Genomic DNA, 27,179 nt, shown 5'->3' on the forward strand with positions numbered 1-27,179 from the left:
GTTACGCTGTCATCTGTGCGTTAGAACAGGAACAGCATTAATCCAACCATATGATGCATGATATGAGAGAGAGTGTGTGTGTAGGGTGTGCTGTGGGAAGAAAAGGGGGGGGGGGGGGGGGGGGGGGGGGGGAACTGTACCTCGGGTGGATGCGGATGACGGCTGGCTTGTGGAAATTCAGCAAGTCTGTTTCCCCCCCCTCTAACCTGGAAAGCTGTCAAGTGCGGTTCGTTGTAATGCGTCGAGGCAGTGGACTGCATACGTGCGCATCGCAGCCGCCAGCCGCTTGTCTATTGGATGACATCACAGGAGAGGGACAAGCCTGTCCAACCAGTTGTTGGGGCACTTTTATCGTGTCATGAATAGGCTTTTACTGCGTGGCTTTGCATATCCTGCCCTTTCATCCGTTTTTATTATAACCACGCCACAGGCTATCCGTTGTTATCTGCTGTAAGCTGTGTGTTTTTTGGAGGTTTTTTTTTTTTGGACAGGCCTCAGTTGGAAAAAAAATGGGAAGCAGCTGAGCAGACAAATCGGCTTACTGATGTCCTTTAAAAGACAAGCTCTGAAGAAAGGTAACATAAAATATATTTTCACCGAAGCTCCTTCATAACACCGATCTATGTATCCATAAAGACATGCTGCCAAGCTGCTGCATGGACTATTATGGTGTAGCCCTCAATTATGGGGTCAGGATAATATATATTGGAGGTAACATAAAAAAAACAACCAAATAAATTAATAAATAAAAAGTCGTTCTACTTAAAAAAATGTTTTTTTTTACATAACTTTTATATTCACTGTAAAACGCTAGCTTCACACACACACACACACACACACACACACACACACACACACACACACACACACACACACACACACACATCAATCTTCTACTTTTAAACAGTGTTACCGGTAAAGAAAAAAATAGCCCTGTTCTGTTTACAGTTTGGTTCAGTGTAAACAGCACACTGTGAATTTTACCCTGAGGGCATCAGCTCATACTCTTTGTATTTACAGAACGTGGTTTGGGTTACAGGTGTCATTAAGGCTCTGCCTCCTCACCAGCTCCTCACATAGTCCTAAAATATCTCCCAAAGAGAGGTTGGTGGGGACATTCCAGTTATTTTTCCTGCACTTTTGAAGCTTTGAGAAGAGTTTAATGGAAGAGCTACCGAAAAGAGTTTGTCATCTGCCTCAACAGGTGATAGATTCAGTAGATGCCCTCAGGCAGCTATTCATTCTACGCCTTTAGAGAAATGCACACACTGAGTGATTTGTCAACAAATATAATCCACCAGATGATCCCGTTTTTACTGAGAATCTAAATAAACGCTGACTTATGTGTCTCATTTTAAAGACTTGCCTAAACCGTCCACACATTCAAAACATATAATTAGACTCATTAGATGAAGGAAAACCACCTGATCTTAAAAAACATTGAAACTACAAAGAACTCAGACCGAAACATTATCATGCAACCATGTTAATATTAGGTTAGCCATTAAACTGGCCGTGAGGGGGGTTGAAGAAAATGAGCCAAATATGGCATCAAACTGACCAGGAAGAACATTGAAATGTGATTAAATAATGTGTAAATAAGGTGCTATTGAACAAGAGAATATTATTTAGCTCTCTCACTTCTTTTGTCCTGCAAAGGCAACAGGGAAAACGTTTAGGGGAGCTCTCATATTTCCACTGCACCCTGCACTGTAGCAGAGGAGTGCATAAGTTTCCACTTTGGCCACGAGGCGGCGCCCTCTATTCACTGATCTGTTCTAATCTTCTCAGCGTCGCATGAATGCCTTCTGGCTTAAGTTACGAGACACCTCTTGGTGGCTTATATGCTGCATGCTACACTAACACGGCGTGAACAAGGTAAGCAAGCAGCCAATTAATAATAACCCACAAAAATATGAATACAACTCCTGCTTTGTCTTCAGTGTATAAATTTGAGGCAGCATGGGTACAAGTGCTTCTTAATTAGACTTTTTTAAAATAAATTTTTTTTTAAATAGATTTTTTTTTTTAAATTGCGCAACATCTGGAAAAAAAAGTTATTTTCATCAAAACTTTATTAATAACTGTCAACACTTCTAAGTAAGCGTGGGCCAAAATATTGATATGGCAATATAGCCTATCGCTTCCATCTGCAATGCATTACTGATACATGGGTATCCATTATTTTTAATAATACATGTAGGCACTCTAAATGGACTCCCTCGCCAGTCTGACTGATCAGAGCGCAGACTTTATGACTCCTGGCGGTGGCATTTGTCAAGTTTATGAAGTGGAGGGATGTTAACAGTGAGGACCAAAGAAAAAAAAACAGTTGAAACTGTGGGACACAGAGTAACTCTTTACTTACTCTGACAAGTTAGAGTAAGTAAGGAGTTGTGTATTTATTCACTGATGCATTACAGTGAATAAATACATAATTCCTTCTTTTTTGCCTATTTGGGGTGTTTTGGGGTTCTTTTATAGCTGTACAGATATTTAAGCATGACAGTGTTAAAATGTATCAACTATCTTTTAATGACTGTATCATTATATCATCATTACCATAAGCAATGTGTCATGATCGTTTTCTATATATTCTGTGATTCCTGCCACAGTTTCTAACAGTCGGAGGGATGTTTCAGAGTCTTTACTCCAGTGAAGTTTTTATTGTTATAAAGCAGCAGTAGATCATTTATTAACTACAAAGGAGGGGGAAAGGGAGGCTGGACTGTTAAATCAATTAGATATTGTATTTTAGAGAAATATGAGCACTGTACAAAAATGCACTAACAGTGTAGCTCACCCCGCTTCTGTTCTCCTCACACCTTCTCCATCTCCCTTATTTTGCAGAAAAGGAGTGTGTGTGGGTGAAAATGTGTACATGCATGCCTGCATGTGCGCGCACACATGTGTTGTCAGGAAGGGTGACTCTTGAGGCAAGCTGTGTTCTAAACAGGCAGCCGTTGAGGGATACCGCTGTACCTTTGAGGTCCTGTCACCATGGGCCTGTAACCAAGGGTGCCACTGTGTGGCTGTGGAGACTAGCTCCAGGCATTTCATATCCCTCCATTCCCAGTTCATCTGTACAGTTTCCACTCTGTTCCACAGGCAGATTCTGTACTTTCATTCTCTTTGCCTTTGTGTGCATGCAGAAGGAACCAGGAATAGTTTATGTAATATTAGAATAAACCAGTCAGATTCTCAGAGAGGTACTCCCACAGACTTCTCAGATGGACTTAAATAGCTCATTGCTAAAACCACTGGGTTCATTTGGACTCACTTTACACAGAATTTTGCTCACATTATTTGAAAAATGGAAATTATTACAAATAAACTTGGAAACGAACTGTTTGTTTATTTATTTGTTTGCTTATTTATTAGATATTTATTTATAGATAGGAACATTTACTCCCACTAATTACACTCAGCTGTTGAGTTATTATTAGCATCTTAGCAATTCACTCACTTTTTTGGCTACTGAGGAGATATTTCATTGGTTTATCCATACACTTTTCTAGAAGCTTGAAATGCAGTTTTCATTTTGATGATGACTTATTCATTTTATGTATTTATGCATTGCTTTGGATTTGTGCCTCACAGCCTATCCATCACTTTAAAGGAAGTCCAGTGTTCAAACCTTCTCAGGTCAGCTAAACTATTCTTTCTATGTACATGTTTCAAGGCTACTGGAAAAGTAGCCTGGAAGCATATTAGTTATCGTATTTGCTACATTTAACTTTTTTTTGTAACTTATCACTTAAATATGCATTTTACAAAGTATTTATTTATTTTGCTTGTTTGTTTGTTTGGGGAGGGGGGTTTGGGGGGATCATACTCATGATGTAGAAGTCTCAAAAACTTCTTAAAAGCTCATCCATTACACATGATAGTAAGGAAGTACAGAGTTCATTATAAGTATATCAGTGCACAAGAAATGAACGGAGCATACCATGTAAATAAAAATGAGTATGCTCACACAAACACATGCCACCTGTACTACTATACTATCTGAAATCAAAGAAACCATACAGAGAGCAAGTCCCATTGAACGAGCTAAAGTCAAAGGCTCACAATCAGTCTGTAAAGTCAAGTCCATCTCATGTCAAATCTAAACAAAAGAACAGCACACATGAACTCACAAACAAGCGCAGTCTTCTCATGTGCACGAAGTTTTTGATGTCTTCAGCATTTGGCAGATCAAATGAGTTTCTTCATGTGGGCTCATAAACAAGCAAAACTGAAGCGTGTGACAGAGTCGCAGAGTTATCTGTGACTGCTCCCGTGTTCGGTCTTTGACAGCTGCCATAAACAAAACCAGGAACACTGTGTTCTCTGAAGTGTGTGCAGCCCAAACCAAACTCCACATTTAATCAGTTAAAATGTTCCCCCTGTCCCTCTTTATAAAGAATATGCTGCTGTTACAGGGAAATAGCTGGTTTGAATGATCATGGTGTCACCTGTGCTTCTTTAAATCAATGAAGTCAGAACTCTAACGTATCAGCCTTTTTGTGTCCATATCTCATTCTTCTTCCGGCATCCCCCGAAAGCCATCTGAGCTAGAGAGACAGCTCATATTTTATTGTGACAAGGCAAAGTCCATCCAAGAGCCAGAGTTACTTCACAGGCCAGAATGCATTAAGCAGAATAATGGATGGGCTAGACAAACACACAGTGCCAAAATGTCAGAAAGAGAGATGATCAGACATACAGTACATTTTCTGTGGAGGGGTTGAAGCCTACAGCAGGACATGACAAATTCAATTTTCCTCACAACATGCTTTCAGCCAAAGATTTTTTTTCCATGTGAGGTAAAGCTTTGCATGTAGAACTGCCTGCTGCAAAACTAATAATCATGTTTACCTGATCTTATAGCAAGAGTAAAATCAAAACAAGACACAGGAGCGTAAATCAGGTGCAACATGAATGTCCCTTTATGGCCATAAGAGGCGTGTGAAACAATGTACACAATGTGCTTGATTTGGCTCCCTTTTTGCCAAACTGTACTACTAATATATAAAAGTGATGCATGTTTACTTTGTCGAACATGCTTGCATAGACAACTATATGTGTGCTGATTTTCTATGAGCTATAATATGTGTGAATCTATGAGACTGTTTAAAGCTGATAGGAAAGTAACGGATAACTTAAATAACCACTCATTGCAACCTGTGAATGCAGAAGAGCACATAAAATATTGCACCCTGAAGCAGATGGGCTACAGGAGCAGAAGACCACACCAGGTGCTAGCTCTGTCAGCTAAATGCAGGACAGTGAAGCTGAGTCACTGATTATTGTTGCTGAATATGTCCATCCCCTTATGATCACAGTGTGCCTGTCTTCTGATGGCTGCTTCCAACAGGATGGAGTGTTGCAAAGCTTAAATCAACTGTCTTCAAATCTTGTCTCGCTACCCTGATCCCCAACCGGTCTCTGCAGATGTCTGCCCTTCCCTGAGCCTGATTCAGCTGGAGGCTTCTTCCTGTTAAAAGGGCGTTTTTCCTTCCCACTGTCACCAAGTGCTTGCTCAAAGGGGGTTGTTTCATTCTTGTGGTTTTCTCTCTATTACTCTAAGGTTTTCACCTTAAAATATAAAGTGCCTTGAGGCAACTGTTGTTGTAATTTGGTGCTAAATCAATTTTAAATCATGCTTTTTATTTGTTTTTGTTTCTAATGTCTCTGTAAAGCACTTTGAATCACCTTGTTGTTGAATTGTGCTATACAAATAAACTTGCCTTGCCTTGCCTATATAAATCAAATTGATTTAAACTCATTACAACCAAGGTATGCATAGGAGCATCTCTAAAACACATTGAAACACACAACACATTGAACTTTGAAGCATTTACACTACAGCAGCAGAAGACCACACCAGGTGCCACTCCTGTCAGCTGAGAACAGAAAACTGAGGCTACGGTTCTCACAGGATCGCCAGAAATTGGATAATCGAAGACTGGAACAACATTACTTGATCTTATGAGTCCTGGTTTCTGATGCAACACACCAATGGTGTGGCACATTTATTTTATTTTATTTTATTTTATTTTTTCAAATCAATGTTTCAAAGATATTGAGATATAATGTTGGGGAGGTAATGTATTTTTTGACAGACTTCAGGCACCTTAGCGCCATAACCTACCTGTGTATTGTTGCTGATAATGTCCATCCCTTTATGACCACAACACACCTATCTTCCAATAACTACTTCCAGCAGAATAAAGCACAGTCTCACAAAGCTCAGATCATCTTGAACCTGGATTCTTGAACATGACAATGAGTTCTCAAATGTCATCAAATTTCAGTCCAGTAGAGCACCCGGGGGATGTAGTAGAGCAGTAGATTCACATTATGATGACTGTGTGATGCTAATCTGTCAGTATGGACAAAAATCTCAACAAGGTTCTGTTTTGAGAGCCTTACTGAATCTATGCCATGAAGAATTAAGGCATTTCTGACCGTAAAAGAGGGTCCAACCTGATACTAGCATGGTGTGCCTGATAAAGCGTGTATGCAGAAACCAAGTTCTTACTCTTTAGCTGTTATCAACTTCCCGTATCATGTCATGCTATTATTTTGTGCTCGCTGCAATGCCCCAAGTAACTGAAATGATAAATAAGGCTACTCATACCTTCACCCTAGACTGGATGTCCCAAAACGTTTTCTAATTCTACATCATCGAGTGTGTCGTCAGTGGTGCACTCGACAGCTGACGGCTATGATCTCCCGTTTACGCACTTCAAACTTTTCGCACATCCACAGGTCCACTGAGTCGTGATCTCTCTGGTGTGAGCTACGCGTGTCATCCGTGACGTCGCCGGACCGCCTACCTCGCCCTCGGTCTGCCTCTCCGGTGAGACTCCGCTGCCGCTGCTGCTGCTGTACGGTGGACCTACGAGCCGGGACCGATGCCAGCGTGATGATGGTGGTGATGGTAGTGAGGGAAGGATCGGATCTGCTAACACCAGTCCTCACTGGTATGGACGCCGGAGGAGAGCACTGACTATCCAGGAACCATGCCTACTGTCCTCGCTGGCAAAGGGAAACTTTCCATTGTCTGCTTTCTGCTCCGATGCGCATATTCTCAGGTGAGAGGGCAAAGAGCAGGGACTAGGTCCTACTTAGAAAACAGGAGTAGACAGCTTTATGTCACTGTGCTTATTTTATAAATGTCATGGATGTAAATGCTGCGCTTCGTCCTCGCATTTAAAATGTCACAGATTTGTTCCTGAAGTAGTTCGAAAATATTATGTGAATAATAACAGGTTCATCTACATCAACTGTGTAGTTAATATTTATCACTGTGTGCAGAATCGTGCTTTTTGTACTCCTTTAAAAAAATATATATAGCATCTGTAAAATTTCCGTTTAAAGCTCAGATAGAAAAAGGCTAAAAATACCTTGAAATTGAGCATAGCTTCAGTAATTGAAGATACTTTAAGAATGTAACAGGTGGTTTGCAGCCTTGTAGGCTTGCATGCTGTTTGCTGCAGGTATTGTGACGGGTTGTGGTTTGTTTGGTCCAGAGGGGGTTTACTCATCTGGGTATTGCACCAGAGCTGGAGCCTGTGATGTTAGTAGGCATGAACTTGTTAAACACATTGCACACGTAAAGTAGCACTGTGTGACTGTAAGTGTTAGCTGATGAAGCAGGGCAGACTTTTTCCTGTGCACCGCCACAGGTACTAAAATACTATCCTTCTGTGTTTGTTTTTCATTTAGACCTAAGGCCTCATAACTGTCTTGTGGGTGTAGCAATGAGACAGCTCTTCACACACACACTATTTTCCTTCTGCAGGCTTACACTTCAGCCACTCAGACACCATAGTGAGTCATGCATGCGAGCAGAGACACACACACACACACATGAATGCTTTTGCTGCGCTACACACATGCACTGAAATGAATTATAAAGTGCAAAGGAAAAGTTAAATGTGTAATTGTCTAAAAGCAAATTGTGAAATAGAGTCAGATCATTGTTCTGCAGGTCGGGGTTGATTCGAAACATCTGAACTCAGTATTTCTGCTGATACTTGGTGCAGCACTGTCATCTGTGGCAGACACGAAAAAACAAACGAAGAAAACCAAAACTCACAGTCAAGACGAAACCCACTCCCACGACACACACGGTTACACAGATGGGGAAGTGAAAGTAGCGTGAAGCATTTATTCTTCGTCTTAATGCTTGAGCTGCGTGGTTCTGGGTTTTTCATACAAGTGAGTGTGAATTTAAATTGTGAGCTCAAGTGTTTAAAAGGATAAATGTATGTGTGTGAGAGTTAGAGACGGTGGGGTTGCCTAATGTGGATGGAAACAGAAAGTTGCTTGCAAAAGAATCAGCATCCGGCTGATTATCTGCAGCTGTGATTTCTAAGATATGAGTCATCAAGAAGCTTCAGAGTCATCCCAACTCTCACAGTTACTGTGCATGTGAGAGACTCTCAGGTTTACAGTAAAGTGCTACGCTAAGGTATGAATGCAGCTGCAGCAAAAAGGCGGGAAGCAGAATGCAGAAGGTGATTTTTTTTTTCTTTTTTCTTTTTTTTAAGCCTGTTTGCATCCTTGTGATGGAGGCTGAAACGTAAAACCCGTGATCAACGCCCAGAGCGAGAAATGAACTAGCCCGTGTATTTACTGTGTGTGCGCTGACTGCATGTGCATCGCCATGTTTGCTAATCAGCGCGCCTAAGTGTGCAGTATTTGAAATTTAAATGAATACACCCACGCCTCACTTAACTGAAACTAAGATGCTCAAATATGATTTGTGTGCACAGTCAACAATAGCTCTTTATTCATTGTCTAATTGGTAACTAAACCTGCATCTTCTGCTTTGAAGTGTTTAAAAAAAATCCCTCTGTCAGGGAATATCTGTCAGTCCTAACCCTTAGTCACGTTCTCCTCAATTACCAAACATCTGTCCTTCTTTTTCCTCAGGAAAGAGGAAGCCAACACAACAGCTGTGCCAAAGATATATTTGAGGTAAGAAATAGCTCAAGTTTGATTTCAGTTGGTTTGTTTTTAAAGCATTAGCACGTATTACAACTGCCTTATTAAATTTGCCACCTCATATTTGAGATGTGTCTTGCACTTCTTACAGCTCTTTCATTTGATTGCATGTTTTTGCAGAGTCATTTCAGTCTGTCTTTAGACTCAGAAGGCTGATTACAATTACATTAATGCTTAAGAGGAGAAAATGCCAGCAGCAGCTCATTTGTGGGCTGCAGCCTGTGCATATATGCATATATATGCATTATCAGTTCATCTGCATTTGCTGAACACTTCTGTCATAAATGTCAGGAAACAGTGGAAGATATCCAGCTTTTTTCCACAATCTACACTAACATTTAGATGTCATTTTGTCTTTGACTTTGGGATCTCAGGATACAGTAGCATTGATGATTATTATTGATATATTTTAATAGAACACATGTGATAACATGGTTAATAATCCAGTATCAGATGCTATCTGGTCGACACTAGTGTGTAGTAGATTGTGGTTATTATTGCACCTCGAGGTTGATACCAGAAGTTTGTGCTTGTGTATCAGTTCATCTGGTTGCCTTATCACCACCCAGTAGCTGTAACTCTTCTCTTGTGCACCTTTTTTCTACAGTTACAATTGTTTTCCACACCTCTCACCTTTAACAATTAGGAAGTTATATGATAAATTAAACAGAAACTCCTCGTAGTGCAAAAACAAGAAGCATTTTAATTACAAAAACATACACAGATTTTTCTTTTATTTAAAGTTACTAAATGTTTACTGTTGACTGATACCACCTAATCATTCTGACCATAATTAACCAGATCTGAGTGTGTGCCGAGCGGCCCACTGGTCTAAGTTGCTACCCTGTGGACGGTCACTAGTGTAGACTGAAGAGCAGGGCAAAGAAGAAGAATAGAGTTACAGAGGACCTGTTGGGGAAAGGTGGGAGGAAGATAGCAACACATAATACTCCACCTGGGAGATACTGTTGTTTTTAATGGAGAAAAGGGAGTGAGGGCTGGTGCTGTGTCCTTGGTGACTAAAGGAGAAGAGATAATGAAGTGAAAGGATGAGCGGAGAGAGGAAACACACACCCTCCAAGGCTTAATGCTGAGGGTGGGAAGAGGGAGGAGGAGAAGAGGGAGAGAAAAAAAAAGTAATTTAATGTACATATATATATGTGTGTGTGTGTGTGTGTGTGTGTGTGTGTGTGTGTATACATTATTATTTTTTGTCTTCTCTCTATCTTTTGTTTTTTCTTCTTTGGAAAGAGCCAGACTAGACTGTTTACCCCGAATTCCTGATTTTATGCCAAGCTAAGCTAACTGGATGTGGGTTTTATTAAACGCACAGATAATAAGAGTGCTGATAATTTACTTACCTGAACTCTTAAACAGAGTAAGTGCAGCAAATTAACCAAAATGTTAGCTGAATCCTTTAAGATCAGCTCCACCAACTCTCTGCCGCACACACACAAAAACACACTCACGCAGATCTTCTGACATCAGATCTGATAAAGCATGACCTTTTCCAGAGCATGCTCACCGCTTCAGCAGCCAAGAAACCCTCTGCTTTTGTTCTTTACCCAACGATTGCTGCATGCACGTATATATTAGAGCCAGAGCTGCCATGCTTCCACATTGGGACACATCTGAGGAATCACATGAGCTAAAATGGGGGATGAATGGTACAAAATCAAGACGTTTTGTTAGCATCTATGAGCTCTGGTTAGTCTGACTGCGGGCAATCTAATCAGAAGAGATTATGATCAGAGCTGGAGCAAAGGCGGTGTTCTGTGGATGCACTGCCTCCTGCGTGTGCCTGGTTTCCTCTCAAGTGCTGTGCAGAGAGAACAAATAAGAAATGGCGCACATTCTCGTAATAGTCCAGGTGTATAATAGTGTGTATTTACCACAGACTTTCACATGTCACCTCAGGGCGAGCTGCAACACACACACACACACACGCAAACGCGCACACACCATCACAGTCTAATCTGTAAGTAGTAACACAGTTAATCATTTGAAATATACTATAATGTGTCATGCATCTAATGTCTGCATGGAAGCTATTATTAGAACAAACAACATAATGCACAGGTACTCATCAGACTGACAGGCCTGACATCTGTTATACTAACCAAGAAATATACAGATTTTATGAGACATCCCCATTAAAACTGCTTCAACTGTGGTCGACCAAGATTTATTTTTTAAAATGTAATGCATGTAATCTTAAAGTCTGAGAAGTTTAGAAAATGTCCATCACAAGTTCCTCGAATATGAAGTTGTGTCTAAAACTAGTACAACTGTCTCAGTGTACAGGAAATCAAAAGCGAATGCTGATCTCTCTTTCTGTATAAATGAGTTATCAGGTGAACAGTTAGTAACCTGAATAGCACAACCCCCCCCCCCCCACACACACACACACACACACTGTGGGAGCACATTTAATCTGTGGTAATAGCTGAAACACTGCATGCCACAGGAGTGAACCGAAGACCCTGCACTTTGTAAGTAAAGCAGTGTTTCCTGTAGCAGTCCGTGACAGGTGGGTCGATGATTCTTTTACTTACTTCCTTCTAAGATCTTTGAGGAGATATTTAAAACAGATCAATCCAGCAAAGCTACGTTTTCACTTTTATTGCATGTTCTACAATTGGTGATTGTACCGGCGCACTCAGCACTGATGAGCACTCGTTGCGGTTCGCTTCCAGGTGTCTTTCATGCTCTTCTCCCCAGGGCTTCCTTCCACAACAAATGTTGTGATGAGCTTTTTGTGTGTGTTCTGACTCACGTATTGAATACCTTTGAAAATGCAGAATGAAAAATGCAACAGCTCTATGGTGCAGTCCTCCTGAAAACTGCAAAATCATGTCTATTTCTAATTTTATTAGATCACACTTTGAGCCCAAAATGTTCCGTTTTGTTCACATTCAAAGCTAGTGAGCCGCTGTTACATGCACCTGTTTTTGTACACCGACAGCTCTGGTGAGCCGGGGGTTTTAATTCACTGCACACTGATCACAGATGTTTCAAGCGTGCAATTCACATCTCTCAACTTACAGTAGACAGGGACGCTAACCCATATTCACAGCCAGACACGCTCCCCCTGGTGGGGAGGAACAGTGTTCATAATTAGAGTCAGCTGTTAAACATGGTGCTCAGGACTGTAGAGAAATGAAGAAAGTTCTGCTGATTTAGTATTCAGGAAGATTCATCCATCACAGTGGCATTTCACCATTGGCCTTTGACCCCAACTCTGCATTTCTGCTAAACAGGACATGACCCAGTCCTGGAGGGACTTTGGGGACTCCTTGAGGCGTGACCCAGCACAACGAATCCTGTACAACTCTAAGGTATGTCTGTGACTTTGTGTTTATCTTTAACGTCTGAAGTTCAGCTTTATTACTTCATTTATACATCATGTTTGGGGTTTTCTTTGTGAAGTAATGGTTTTCTGTATGATTATCAGTCTCTCACATCGCTGTGAAAGGATTTTGGTCAACTCTTCTTGACAACATTGGTTTAGTTCATCAAGGTTTAGGCATTCATTTATGTGTAGCTCTCTTAAGGTCCCACCACAGCATTTCGATCCGGTTGACGTTTGAACCTTGATTCTATTCTGTTGTAGATTTGCTGCTGTGCTTGGGATCTTTGTCCTGTTGCATGACCCAGTTTTACTCAGACTTCAGCTGTTGGACAGATGGCCTCCTATTTGACTCTAGAATAATGTGATATACAGAGTTCATAGTTGACTCAGTTACAGCAAGATGTCCATGTTGTGGGGCTGCAAAACCAGCCCAAATCGTCACCCATCCACCACCGTGCTGACAGTTGATATGAGATATTTGTGCTGATTTGCTGTTTGGTTTTCTCCAAACGTGGCACTCTGTGTTATGTCCAAACATCCAAATACTTAGATCTCCTCTGTCCAAAGCACTGTGTTACAGACGTCTTGTGGTTTTTTCCAGATGTAACATGTTGTTTTTAGAGAGAAGAGGCTTTCTCCGGTTCTACTTGTAGTGTCACAAACTTTAACATTTAACATGTTAACTAAGGCCTGTAGATATTGCTCTTTGGTTTGTTACTATTTTTCTAGAGGTTTGCACGATCTGACCTGGAGGTGAAGCTGTTGGGATGTAAATTCCTGGGAAGATCTGCAGGTTTTAAAATTTTGTTCAACTGCTCAGACTTTCACCTCCTGGTTCTCATCTGTGTTTGAGGTTGAAGGACTGAGATTACGCTCGCTGTTTCTGAATCAGCGTGTCTGTGGTTGACAAGGAAAAACAAATGTGTGAAAAAAAACCAAACCTCAATCACTTCTGGTGATTTTCCTGCATATTATGAGTCAATGTTTATCTATAGGGACGACACATTTTTAACTGTTAAAAGTGAGATTTACTTACAGTTGTTTTGTTGTCTGTCTTTCCAAAGGATACCAAACAGCCAATTACACAACAAAGGCAAAGTACGTTTTTGCCGATTTTTCTGTCAAATTTGAATATCTGACATTTGTCATCATTTACAAGCAGCTCCCTGTTATTAGTGTTGTAATCTGGTTTCTTTCTCTCTGTCAGACCGAGGGGATGTTCCGCTGCGAATGGCCCGTCACCCTCATGTGGCCCCCCACAAATCGTAAGTGTGGCCTAAGGAAACACGATCCTCTGATGTTCCTCAAGCTTGAGCTGCTTCTGTAGCGCGCACACATACACACACACACAGAGTGATGAAACACATCACAAATACTCGTGCGTGTCACGAGAACTTCTGTAAACTGTATTCATCAACCTCATCGTGTCAGTAGCTGCGAGGAAAAACACGAGTGATAGTGAAAGAGGGGCGAGAGATGTAGACATCTCAGGTCAATCAGCTAACGGTGTTCCAGGCTACAAGTCGGGTTAAAGGTTACTGAACATTTCTGAAAGCTGTCAGTGGAGACCGATGTGCTGCTGTTTATTAACTTTTTACATCCTCCTTTTAACGTGAAACACATGTTGAGTGGTGTAAGCCAACTATACAATTTCACAACCTTTGTTATGTAAGACAGAATTTTTTTTTTTTTTTGAGGGGGGGGGGGGGGGTGACTTTACTAAAATATTTATAGAAAGTTCTTTTTAAACATTTGAACATGTTTCTGCAATGTAAATAAAGCTTGTGCAGTTACATAATATAACCAATACATAACCAGTCATCTTTACTGAAGACAATATTGAGTAAAGGGTTTAGCAGTGATTGGTTAATCTGACTTAGTTATCTTTGTATAGTTTAAGAGCCAAAGGTGCTTAATTTATGTGGTTTTGAAACTGAGTTTTATTTGTTTTGGGGAGAAAAATAACTGCATTGAAATTTAATTTTGAAATCAAAAGAAACTTAAAGTACTGTACAAAAGACTTAAACCACCACTCAACTCTTTATATTTTATTTCCAAGGAGCCAGACTTTCTTGTCATTTTGAAAGTCTTGCAATGTTTTTCTTTGGACTTTGGTTGATTTTTTTATTTAGTCCTTGTACCTGACCATTTTCAGAGGAATATTTTGTTTGGTTTTGCAAAAAACACTAGGCTAGTGGTCTCAAAGTCAGTCCTTTGTTATCTTGGCTGTGTGCTTAGGTTCGTTGTCTTGTTGGAAAATTAACCATTGCCCCAGGTCCAAAGGGCTCAGGAGCAGGTTATCATCAAGAATGTCTCTATACCCTGATTAGTGTCCGGATTCAGTCCTCCTTCTGAAAACATCCCCATAGCATGATGCTGCCACCACTTTAGGGATGATATTTTCAGGTGATGATGGCATTCACACCAAAAAGCCACACCAATTTTTTGTTTTTGCTCAGACCAGAGAATTTTGCTTTTTATGGTGTCCTTTGGCAAACTCCAGTTGAGCTGTCATGTGATTTTACTGAGGAGTGTCTTCATCTGGCCACTCTACATCACAGGGCTGGCTGGTGGAAGCTTCTCCTCTCTCCACAGAGCAATGCTGGAGCTCTGTCAATGTGACCATCAGGTTCTTGGTTACATCTCTTATTAAGACCTTTCTACCCCAATCGCTCAGATTGGCAGGGTGGCTAGATCTTGAAGACTCCTGCTGGTTCCAAACTTCTTCCAGTTACGGATGATGGAGGCCTCTGTGCTCACTGGGGCCTTTTAAAGCTGCAGAAATTTTTCAGTATCATTCCCCAGGTCTGATCCTTGATACAATTCTACAGGTCTGCAGACAATTCTTAGACTTCTTGGCTTGGTTTATACTCTGAGAGGTACAGTCAGCGATGGCATCTTATATAGACTGCCGTGTGTCTTTCCAAATTATGTCCAGTCAGCTGAATTTACTCCAATACAAGTTGGAGAAACATCTGACAGATGATCAAGGGAAGCAGGATCCACCTGAGCTCAATTATGAGTGTCATGGCAACATGTATTTGATACATGTTATACTTTTGTTTTGTTTTTTTAATAAATTTGCCAGAATTTTACACAAACGTTTCATTTTGTCTATATGGGGTCCTGAGTGTAGAATTTTCAGATGAAAAATAATGAGGGGTGGCTGAAGACTTTCACACTCTTTTTCACTGCACTGCAGCTCTTAATTTTTGAAGACATTAATAGACGGAGCTGTTCATGGAAATGCAAATGTCAGACTTTAAACACCGTTGAAGTGTTTACCTTATAATGTCAAATTGAGCCCATTTGAGAACACTGCAGATAACCATCCAGATAAGTGAGTGGATTTAAACCATGTCCTGGTTGCACCCTCATGTAGTTTCCACTAATGAATATATGTCTGAAGATCTGTGGGCTGTGTTCAAACTTATCATTTCAATAAAGAAGAACACAAACGTTTGGAAGTGCTGAAAATTTGAAATGCATCATTCTGATAGACTGATTAAAAACAAAATGTATCAGATCGAATCAAGTATGGGTGTCAAGGCTCGGCTGTGTGGCAGGCAGGAGGAGGACCCAAACGCAAAACTCACAGACACGGGGATGAACTCAAAAGGCAGCTTTAATGCTGGAATGGCAGAACATAGGAAATACAAAACTAAACTGGGAAAAGTAAACTAACATACGCAGAGAGACACAGGGAGATCCACACAACATGAGGGACGACGTCACGCTGAACAGAGGGAGACGCAGACAGAAATACACAGAGGGTTAACGAGGGAAGTGGGAACACACGGGGAACACAGGTGACACTGATAATCATAACGAGACAGGGCGGGGTGAACTGAACATGACATGTACGGGCGTGAGAGTCACAAAGTAAACAGGAAGTGCACAGAGGTTCCGACAGGAGGAGAGAGAGCACGGGGAAAACACAGACATAACGGGCTGGGGAAACATGAAACAACCACAAAGGGAGACGAGGGCTCATAAATACATAGAGGGCACACAGGGGGAAGAGAGAGCACGGGGAGAACTTAGACATAATGGGCAGGGGAAACATGGAATAAAACATACAAGAAAACTAAGAACACTGGGCCAACATGGCCCAGGACCATGACAATGGGCTGTGAAAGGTGGTTGTCCGGCAGGAGAGATTAGGTTTCAGTTGGTTCTTGGCTTTGTGACTGTGTATTTGTTGGTTTACAGCATGCTCGCCGATGACTTGAAGCTGAGCAGTGATGATGAGGAAACTCCCACGGTAGGTAACACTCATCTTCCCATATTGTTGATCATTTCTTTGTCAGTAGTCTTGGCCTGAGACGGACATGATTAGAAGATATTGAGAATCCTTGAGGAGACAGAGAGACTATGCGGGAGAGTGTGTGAGGACAGAGAAAGCCAAAGGGAAAGAAAAAGTGCCTGGCTTCTCCTCTTGAATGACACTTTTTCTAATGTGTATAATAACAAATTACTGTGTTTGTTTTGTGTCCCACAGGTGATTCATGAGTCAGCTTCCTGGGACAGACACAGGTACCTGCTTACAAATCCTTCACTTCCTTTTCCTTTTTCTTCTGTATACCTGTAAATATGAGTTAAATATTGTGAATAACAACAGTATATATGCCTGCGTACCCCCTCTGACCCCTCTCTGATGTTTGTGTGTGTGTTGACTGACAGCCTGTCAGCACAGCGAGCGCACACACATGGCAGGCGGGTGAGACATTCCAGCTCAGACTCCTCAGGCTCAGACTCCACCAATGAGTCAGGCAGCAGTAGCTTTCATTCCCGGAGCCCAAGCCGGAGTCCAGAAGTTCACCCTGATCCCGAGTCGCCTGCCAACATCCAGCCACTGTGCAACAACAAGGAGGTACCAAATGCTGAAGCCACAGCCTCCCCGTCTGCGTTCTCCGTCTTCTCTGCCCATGTCTCACTTGTTTCTCTCCTTCTCTGTTTATGAGCCTGAGGGTGATTTCTCTGCAGGGAGTTGTGGGCTTTAAGGCAGTTGACAGCAGGTGTGGAGAGGGACAGAGCAATGAGGAATGCATGCAAGTGGGAGAGGAAGAGGACTTGGGGGTTGAGGGGCAGAGGTAGCTCGGAGAACTAGTGCGTAGGTGTCATTTTAAAAGTGTGACTCTTAAAGAGAGAAGCCCTCGGGATGTGGAAGTCATCAAAACCTGAATTCGGGTTGACAGTTACAACTAGACCTTTTTCAAAAAATAGATATTACAGTAAAAATAATGTGGACTGCTTGTTTGTTATTATCTCAAATAAATACAGATAGGGTGTAGGCCAGGGTCTGGGCTGTTGGAGGTGGGGGGCATTGTAGATGTGTGTTGTGTGGGAAATGAAGGGGAAACCAGCTTCTCTTCTATGAATGCAAGGCCCTGTATGACATAGCATAGACTGTATTACTGAACATGCACAACATTGGGCCCCTATATAGAGGAAGGGAGTGTGTTTGTGGGGAGGGAGGGGGGGTGTAAACCATGTGTTTTTCATTTACGTCAAGTATTTGAGTGTCTCCCAAGGAACAGATGGGGGGTTGGAGTTGTGGAAGCAGCAAATCCAGAGTTCCAGGTAGTGAGAAAAAAAAGGGAGGGACAGAAAAGTAGGAGGGGAGGCAGTCAAGAGGGCACAAGAGATGCAGTGTCTTCTCTGGAAAGGGAGCGAGGGATGAGGGTAGGAGGGCAGAGGGGTCACTGTTTGGCTTGAGGAGTGGAGGTTTAATTTAGCTCCTGGTCAGCGAAGACAGAAAAGAAGTGAGCACGTAAGAGAGAGAGACGTTTGCGCTCCAGCTGTGAGTAAACTCTTTGTTGTTGTTGTTTTTTTACGTGAGTAAAAAGCTCCTACTTTCCTTCTCATTCTTATGGTTAGCAAGCCAGTTGTTGAGCAAACATTAAGTGAGTCATTTGGTATAAGTGGATGAGGGGTTGAGCTACTGTAACCTCAGTCCGAGTCCACTGAGCATGCGTTGGAAAGTATGCTGTTGAAAGGTTCTAATGTTGGAATTTATTTATGAGTCATAATCCAGATTTGTCATTTGGACTTTAAATAGTTTCACAACAGCTGAGCCGGTGAGGTATTTTCTCATGTGCTGTGAAAGTATTACAGTTTTACATGTTTCTATTAGAATGTGCAGATAGTGTGATATAAACACATTTGGGTGAGGCTTGTATCATTCCTTACGATGGTTGAATGTAAGATTAAGTGATCCGGAATCGTCTGTTCGCCCTGGATTATCACAAAATTAGCCCATAATGATGCAAAATAGGTCAGGAGGTTTAATTACTCTCCTACTTATAGTAGTAGTGTAATATCTTGTTTTTTTTTTTAGTAGTATTTCATGATTTAATGTTTGACCTTTCGATTGCACGTGTAGCCTGCAAAAAATTTACTGCATAATTAAGTCCTAACCTCTTGCTTTATTAGAAGCCCCTGCAATCTGGCAAGTCTCCACTGCTTTAGCATCGAGCTGTTTCTTTCCTCAAACTACTGAAATCATTCCACACTCTGTTCTATAAAATTATTTTTTTATGATTGAATTGTTCACTCACTTTTTATATCCTTTTGTGTCTGCTTTCTAGACACATTCAGATCAGGTTGATGTAAATAAGAATAGGTTGATGACAACTTTTAAGGACCTCTTTAGCCAGCATTGCCTTTTTATGTTGGAAGTAGTTGAAAAAAGTACATAAAATAGAATTATAATTAATTCAGCCAGTGGCAGTGATAAAATGCTGTGTGCATATGGCTATGTCAGTAATAATAATTCAGATCTACAGTGGCTATAGCTGCATAATAGCATTTTTATTATGTTGTTCCAGCCTATTTCTGTATGTTGAAATCCTCACAATCCCCGACTGTCATCAATATTTTATGATTAATTTGTCTTTTTATCTCTCTCTGTTTCTGTGTTTTCTTAAGCCTGATCACCCCCCTGCTGCCCAGTGGCAGTTAGATAAATGGCTGAAGAAGTCGCGGAAAAAATGTGCCAGCACTGAGCAAAATCCCTCCCAGACTATTCCAGGACGCCTGCACTCTCCCCACACCCACCGAGCCCCATCCCCAGCAAGGTCATTTGACAGCAATCAGGAATACAGCCCTAGCCAAAGCCCTATTCCCAGCCCACAGTTCAGTTACAGCAACAACAACAGCCCCCTTCCAAGCCCTGGTTACAGCTACTGTCCAAGTCCGAGCCCATTTACCAGCACTTGTCAAAGTCCCAGCCCTAGTCCAAGGCACAGCCCAATTCCAAGTCCAGTTCTAAGTATTTGCCCCAGTCCATGTGGGACACTAAGAGACAGCCGTAGTCCTAGCCCTATAGCTAGAGATCCTCCAAGAAGCCCGAGTCCCAGTATACCTGCTCCTTCCAGGGTTTGTCACTACCCTGAGTTTCAGAGTCAGAATCAACCTCAACCCAGTCAATCAACCAATTCCCACAGGATAAAAATTAGGCCATGGATCGCCCCGGTGTCTGACACTAATACAAATATCAAGTACACGAGTAATACTCATCTTCAGCCATCTCACAAACACAGACCCAAGACTCGACCACCACAGGACCAAGGCCAAAGTCAGACTAAATCAAAGGCTTCTGTCATTTTAACCTCTAGTCAGAATCAAAGCCACACATCTAGACCCAAGCCTAACTTTTATCCAAGCTCTAAACAGCTGGCTGATGTGTCCCAAACTAGAAACACATCACAGCTTGCGCAAATCCAGGGAAGCAGGTCCAGTCACAAGCCCCGACCTCCATTTCAACCAAATTCTCAACATAGCCCCACAAGAGCAAAGCATTTAGTCCCTACTGCTCGTGAAATCAATCCTCTTCATAATTCTCAATCTACCTCCAGAGCTGCTAGTAATCCTGGTTGTGGGCCAAACTCTCAGTCCATCCCTGGCCTCAAAAAACACAGGTCCAAGTCTTGGGAGGCCACTGCCCCCACCACTGTGAATGTTAATCACGCGAAAACAACACCGAAAAAACCTCAAACTAAGAAACAGGAGGTGGAACGCAGAAGAGATCATCTGACCACAGGAGAGGGGAGAAAACACGAGAGAAAGGAAGATAGACAAAAGGAAAAACAGCAAGGGAAACGGGAGCAAAAGGAAGACAGGAGGCTGGCTGAGGAGCAGCTATTGAGACGGTCCTGGATCCAGAGTTCGGCTGAAGAAGAGGAGGGGGAAGAGGAGGAAGGAGTGACGGAACAGGACAGGAGGAGAGAGGAGACGGCAAGAGAGGAAAGTCGGAGGAAGAGGGAGGCGCAACAACAGCGACATAAATGGGAGGCCAAACATAAAGTCCCTACCAACCACTCACATCAGCAAGGGGGGACAAAAAAGCGGGGAAGAAGTGAGGAGGAGAGACAGTTCCAGCCAGACCCGTCGCCTCCTTCATCTTCACGGTCCCCAACTCCTCAGAGAACATCCTCCTCATCCTCTTCTTCGTCCTCATCGAGTTCAGATTCTGAATCTGAATTTCAAGCTCCGATTACCAAAGTCCCAGCAGACTCCACCTCTCAGAGGAAACTCGCCAAGCCAGGGCAACAGGGCCCAGGAAGGCCTGACGCCAGCAGGCCTAAGGTGGTGCAGCAGAGACAACCGAGCTCAGGTAACCCGAGTGAGGACCAGCAAAGTGCGGGGAAGCAAAAACTCTACACCCTCGTCCCCTTTGGACGAGGGAACAAGGCTGCACCCCACTCCCAGCGAGGGCTCCGAAATCTGGTGGTGCACATAGACCTCTGTCTTCTCAAGAGGGTCCCAGACACTGCTACTCAATCCACTCCTAAAAAAACCTCCTCTTCCTCCTCATCCTTATCAGCCAAGGACAAGCAAATTGAGACTATGAAACACCTGCACGTCCCTGAGACACAGACTAAAGACAGCACAAGAAAGCGCAAGGTAAACAGTGTTTCCTTTCATTCTTTGCCAAATGTGACGTGCATGTCCACAGAAATGGAATAAATCATTGTGTTCTGCAGGAAAAATGTCATTTGAATACTTTTGTATGGTCTCATGATGTACATGTGTGTTTGTGTGTGACCAGCTGGAGAATGGTGTGTCACACAGAGAAAACAAGAGGAGTTATGCAGACAAAACCTCAGGCCACACAGAGTCGTCATCTTTCACAGCTGAGACCGTAACGACTGATACCGTGGACAGTGGGTAAGAAAAACTATGACGACACACTTCAGTTTGCACATACAGCCACGTGGCATGCACACCCAGTTGCACCGATGCAATTTAATCCCATATTATGTGGCATTTGTATCAATCAGGTGTGTGGAGGACGATTTGGACAGTAAGAGGCCGCTGTCTCCGCTGTCTCCCTTGTCTCCCCGGCCCCAGAGCCCCGAGATCCCCAAGTCTAACTCCAAAACAAAAGCTGCAGAACAGCATCACACCCACAAGAACAAAGACAAGAACAGAGATTCTGCGATAAAGGTAGCATAAACAGCTACTCTAAATAATGCCAACTCCACTTATTCCAACCATTTTTGCTCATCCTCGTCTCCTTTCGTGCACTCAGCCCAAGATGGAAGTGGAGTGTGTGAAAGTGTCGAAGCAGCCCCAGCCACCACCTGAGTCCTGGAGCACTGCAGCACAAAGGGGGACTGTGCCAAACCACGAAACGTGAGCGATCCCGCGTAGTCCACACAGTCCATTCCTGCACAGCCCACACTGCCTTTCTGTCATATAAAAACACAGACTGACAGTCTATGTAATCTTAATGATGATATGTAAACAGGATTATGTAAAAAGATTCCACAAAAATCACTATAATTAACCCAGATTGCATTTCAGACAATGTGTAATTAGATCATAATGAAGTTGTCAGGGGTCACGTGATTACATTTTGTTCATGTCTTTTAAAATTTTGAACTATACTTTAAAATTAGGAAACCTTTGCGATAAACACAAAACCCCATGTTTCACAGTAGATAAGGTCATTTGATTTACCCAAGTGTAAGTGCTGAATATTCAAAATACATTTAATTTGCTTTGCTAATACACTTTTTAATTGAAAAACATCACCAACATTCAGTACTTTCATTTTGAGACCATTACATTTTCCCTTATATCACCCAGAATGCTCTGCATGATCTCATAAAATACTCTTTACAGTCTGTAATCAACGTTATTGTGTGTTTGTCTTTTTTTTTCTAGTCCTCACCATGCTGAGTACTACTTACATGAAGCCAAAAGGATGAAGCACCGTGCTGATGCCATGGTGAGTCTTTGATCTTTGCTTGAATATAAATTGTTAATATTGAAATTATAGTTATTGCAGATAACGTGGAAGAAGTTTGGAGCTTATTTATTTATTTTTTAAAATCTGTGTTCATTAAGCATGCAGTTCTTTGTCTCTGTGTAGCTTTGCATGATTCACAGTTCAAAATAATCCTTCTTTGTGCATTTCTGGACTGTGATGTAGCTCCTCGCTTACAGTGTCTCCGAAATCACAGACTGCATTTAAAAGATGGGCATAGCTACTGTGACATCACCCATCTGGATTATGAACATGGAAGACCCTTGTTAACAAAGTGACCATACTTGGATGAGAGTAGGGAATGCTAATTTATCAGCTAATGTTAACAGGCTTGGTTTGGATGCAGCACCCAAAAACTTTGTGGGTGCACTGCAAAATCAGTGTTACATATAAATAAAATACACAATCCAAAATTTCACTCAGTGAAACAGCGCAAAACTATTCGACAGTTTGTAGCTCACATTATTACTTGTTATTTGTCGGATAATAGAAGTAAAAATTAAAAAACAACTACTCTTAATGCAGGCGTTCACAACGACTGCGTGATGGATTCATTTGTTTTTTCAAACTGAGCTTGAGTTTTCAGATTTTTCCGACCAATCAGACCACTGCATTCAGCAATAAACGTGCACCAATACTGAATATACAAATAGTGAAATAATCCAATTTTACCTCAGACACAGACACTGCTCTGGGTCAGTCGGCTCTCTAAAATGATTTCTCTCCCTCCTAAGATGTGTTCCCAACTCTGCCAACATGAGCTCAAACTGCCCCACTGACATCCTGAAATATGCACGACAGCGGCCGCGATACAGCTTCACCTCCTGAAATTCTCCATGCTGCTGCCTTTTCCTGGGAATCGAATGAACACAGACTCTCAGTTTCTTCTTTTTCTCGTTTAGAAACCTCAGGAGCAGCTGATCATCCCAAACAAATTAGAGACCAAAACTTTTTTTGTGCCAGGCTTTAAGTGCTATAGTGTAAATATGCCTATCAAGTTAGACATTTTAACATTGGGGTCTTTGTGGATTGACTCTTTTTTTTTTAAGTGGCCAATCCAGGAATTGCAAGAACCATCTGAAATGAAACATTTACAGCACTTTGAAGCATACCCTTACAATAAAGATTACACTGACACCATCTTCTGGTATAAATTGGTTTATATCAGGGCGATTGGGGTGCCAGCCATACGTACAGCCAGTTTAGAATCACTAAATAACCTAACATTTTGGCTTCTTTTGCCTCTCCAACTGTGGGAGGAAGCAAGCTACTGGATTCAAACCCAGAACTTTTTTTCTGTGACAGTGCTAAACATGTATCACTGGGCTGCCCAAAAAAAATTAACAAATAAAATAATATTTTGCCTCTTTTGATTATTTCTTTCCAGGTCGACAAGCTAGGGAAGGCTGTGAACTATGTTGATGCTGCTCTCTCGTTCATGGAATGTGGGAAGGCAATGGAGGAAGGGCCGCTCGAAGCAAAGTCTCCTTATACCATGTATTCGGAAACAGTGGAGCTCATTAGGTGAATGACATTTCAATGCTAAAGCGGTCACAAGTCATTTGGATTTGGATATGTGCATAAACACAAATTGTGGCTCTGGTGTTAAAAAGCCTGTTTCTTAAGGTACGCAATGAAGCTGAAGAGCCACTCTGGCCCCGGGGCGAGACAGGAAGACAAACAGCTGGCGGTTCTGTGGTACATATTTCTTCATCTCATCTGTTTAAGCCACATCTATCATCATACTGAAGGACGTGCATTTTGAGGATAATTTTGCGCCATGTCCGACTCTTACCCACAGTTTCCGATGCCTGGCCCTCCTTTACTGGCAGATGTTTCGCTTGAAGAAGGATCACGCGCTGAAATACTCCAAAGTGCTGCTGGATTACTTTAAGGTACATCTAAAAACAAGTCATTTACTTGAAAACAAGTCAACTTTTATGTGTGGATGACACGTCAATAAGCCTTGTTTGCATGTTGTTACAGAGCTCTCCTAAAGTGCCTACTACCCCACCCGGTTGGAGTGACTCTGGGAAGTAGGTGGATGATAACTTTGAATGATCGGCCTTTTCTTCAGCCCATTTAGTCCACTGAAACCACCGCTGATTGCCCATCACTCTGTTGTGTATGTGTGTTTTCACTCTTAGGGGTACAGGAGGACCCCCCTCTTCACTCTCGCCTAATACCAAACACCTCGCACGGGTTTCCCACGAGGGCAGCAGCTCTGCCTCCCTCATAAGCATTCCCCACCGTATCCACCAGATGGCAGCAACTCACCTGAACATTACCAACAGTGTGCTGTACAGCTATGAGTACTGGGAGGTGGCAGACAACCTTGCAAAGGAGAATAAAGGTAGTGGTGATTTAAATGGGAAATAAAAAGGGGAGAGATTACCATGAAAATATGTCAAATGCATTTTGGTTTTCAGATGTTTTAAGACCAATATCTTTTTTTTCTTCCTCATCAGAGTTCTTCAACTACTTGAATACTTTGTCTGGGCCATTGACTCTTCACAGTAGCATCGCTCACGCTGTCCAGTACACCAGGCAGGCCCTTCAGTGGATACGCATTAGTGCCAAACTCAACTAACTTAGAAAGGATTCACTATAACCTGCCCACTGGATCTCATTGACGGTAGAGGAGGTAAAACTCTGGAGAGCACTGAGATGGATGAACTCCCACAGAGCCTAATAACCCCCACAGTATGTTTTGGTGCATACGCTTCCTTACTGTGTGCACATTAAATGAGCCTCTTAACCATTTGCCAAATGTCCCTCGGACCTTGGAGGATTCACATGTATGTTCAAATTCACCCGGAAAGCCTTTTTCATACTTTGGAAGTAATCATTAATCTAGCGGACTTTTTCTCAAGGGGCCAAAGCAGGAGAATATCCTTAAAAAAAAAAAAAAGACCTACAACTAGAGAACTTGTTTGCATCTTTTGCTAATGAGGGTTGTAATGATGTACTTTTTTTCATTGTTTTTACTGTGCAATATTTGATGGATGGTTTGTTTTTAGAAAAAAAAGAGGAAGACTTGCAAGAGAATAAAATGTTTGTCCCTTTTTATTTTTGAGTGTGGAGTTACATAAAGAAACTTTGTACTGAAGACGTCCCTCTGTCGGTTTACAAATTGGGTCTGGTTAAGGGTTACATGGAAATACATACAGGATGATAATCTTTTCCCTCAATGAGGAATATTTCTTCTAATAATCAGCATGTGAAACCCATCAGAAACCACTGGATGATGGCTGTATATAGTGCTTTTCTACTCTGAGCACTCAAAATGCATTTTACTAGAAGCCTCATTCTCCCAATAACACACAAATTCTTACAAGTGCTTTTTTCTACACCTAAGCACGCCCTGTCTAACATTTGCACACTCCAGTGGATGCACTAGATTTAAATATCATCCCCAAGAATACTTCAACATGCAGACTGGAGTAGCTGGGAATTGAACTACTGACCTTCTGATTAATAGACTGCCTGCTCTACCCCAATGTTGAGATTACTTGAGAGAAAAAATGTAGGTGGCTAATCAGAGGCAACATGTGTTGCATGTGTTTCAGTGTACTTAATGAACCTTTAAATAAGTGCAGGTGTACGTTTATAGAAAGCTACTTTGCATATTTTTGACCTTACTTGTGAATAAGGACTGCTCAGATGAACACACTTTCTTATGAATGTTTCTCATTAGGAAACTTAGTTCCTTTGATGATTTGGAGGAGGATCTTTTCTGGGCTTTTTTTCCATTACACTCATGCACGCACACAGTCATAGTTGATTTACACACAAGAGAAGAAGGTCCGCACAATGTGACTGTAAACAGATTTATGTTCCCCAAAACATGAGTCATGAACACAAACACTCACACTGAGTGAAAGTCAGCCTCATTAGTCACCAAGTTACACTCTCCATCACTCCACTCCACCACTTCCTGCTGCACCAACACAGATGTCGCACATGAAGCTTCAGCATCCGATGTCTGGTACCATAGCAACAGAGAACAACCAATAAGGGGTGTGGGGATGGGAGGGGTGAGTGCTTTTTGGGACAGGCTTGGGTCAGTAGCATCCTTGCTTTCAGTGAAATACGAAGTCTCCAAACACAATCAGTAGCAGACTACTTGTTTATCCCCCTGAAAAATATGACCCACTTTATTTACACTTCCTTTAACACGCAGGCTCCTTTGTTGCAGTCTATATTTTAAACAAACCGATCAAAGATGAGAAAGCTTTGATTAAGTGTCCAAATCAAACAAGGTACTGCAAAGGAGACAGGGCCCAGACTAGTTTTTTTATGCTCCTCAGCGTCCAACTCACTTATTTTGCTAGCGATGGAGGAAACTCCACCCCGTCTTTGCTTTTGCTAGCGCTGTTTTTAATACTATGCAAGACTACATTAAAAATAGATAGCAGGTTCGCGCGGATGAGTGTTCACGTCCTCGTTCGTGCTGCACGTGCCTCTGCGTCACGGCCGTCAGTTGCCTATGAGATGAACGGCCATCTGAGGACAACCGTGCTGGGGGCCAGACAGTATACGCACACCACG

General features: G+C 42.1%; 1 protein-coding gene across 1 annotated transcript; it reads left to right on the forward strand.

Annotated features, from left to right (window-relative positions):
• The first annotated feature begins 7,010 nt into the window (after positions 1-7,010).
• Positions 7,011-25,218, forward strand: aff3 (AF4/FMR2 family, member 3). The gene is made up of 19 exons (XM_085374790.1): positions 7,011-7,082; positions 8,929-8,973; positions 12,261-12,338; positions 13,417-13,450; positions 13,560-13,617; positions 16,565-16,616; positions 16,854-16,888; positions 17,036-17,225; positions 19,283-21,259; positions 21,405-21,523; positions 21,637-21,802; positions 21,888-21,991; positions 22,526-22,589; positions 24,016-24,152; positions 24,255-24,326; positions 24,430-24,523; positions 24,615-24,664; positions 24,776-24,981; positions 25,097-25,218. Exons 1-19 carry the CDS (start codon positions 7,011-7,013, stop codon positions 25,216-25,218), a joined length of 3,675 nt encoding a protein of 1,224 aa, XP_085230916.1.
• Positions 25,219-27,179: the final 1,961 nt, after the last annotated feature.

This window comes from Diplotaxodon limnothrissa, linkage group LG16, assembly GCF_057381915.1.
Source record: "Diplotaxodon limnothrissa isolate DT_005_m linkage group LG16, D_limnothrissa_male_GT1.1, whole genome shotgun sequence".
Taxonomy (NCBI): Eukaryota; Metazoa; Chordata; class Actinopteri; order Cichliformes; family Cichlidae; genus Diplotaxodon; species Diplotaxodon limnothrissa.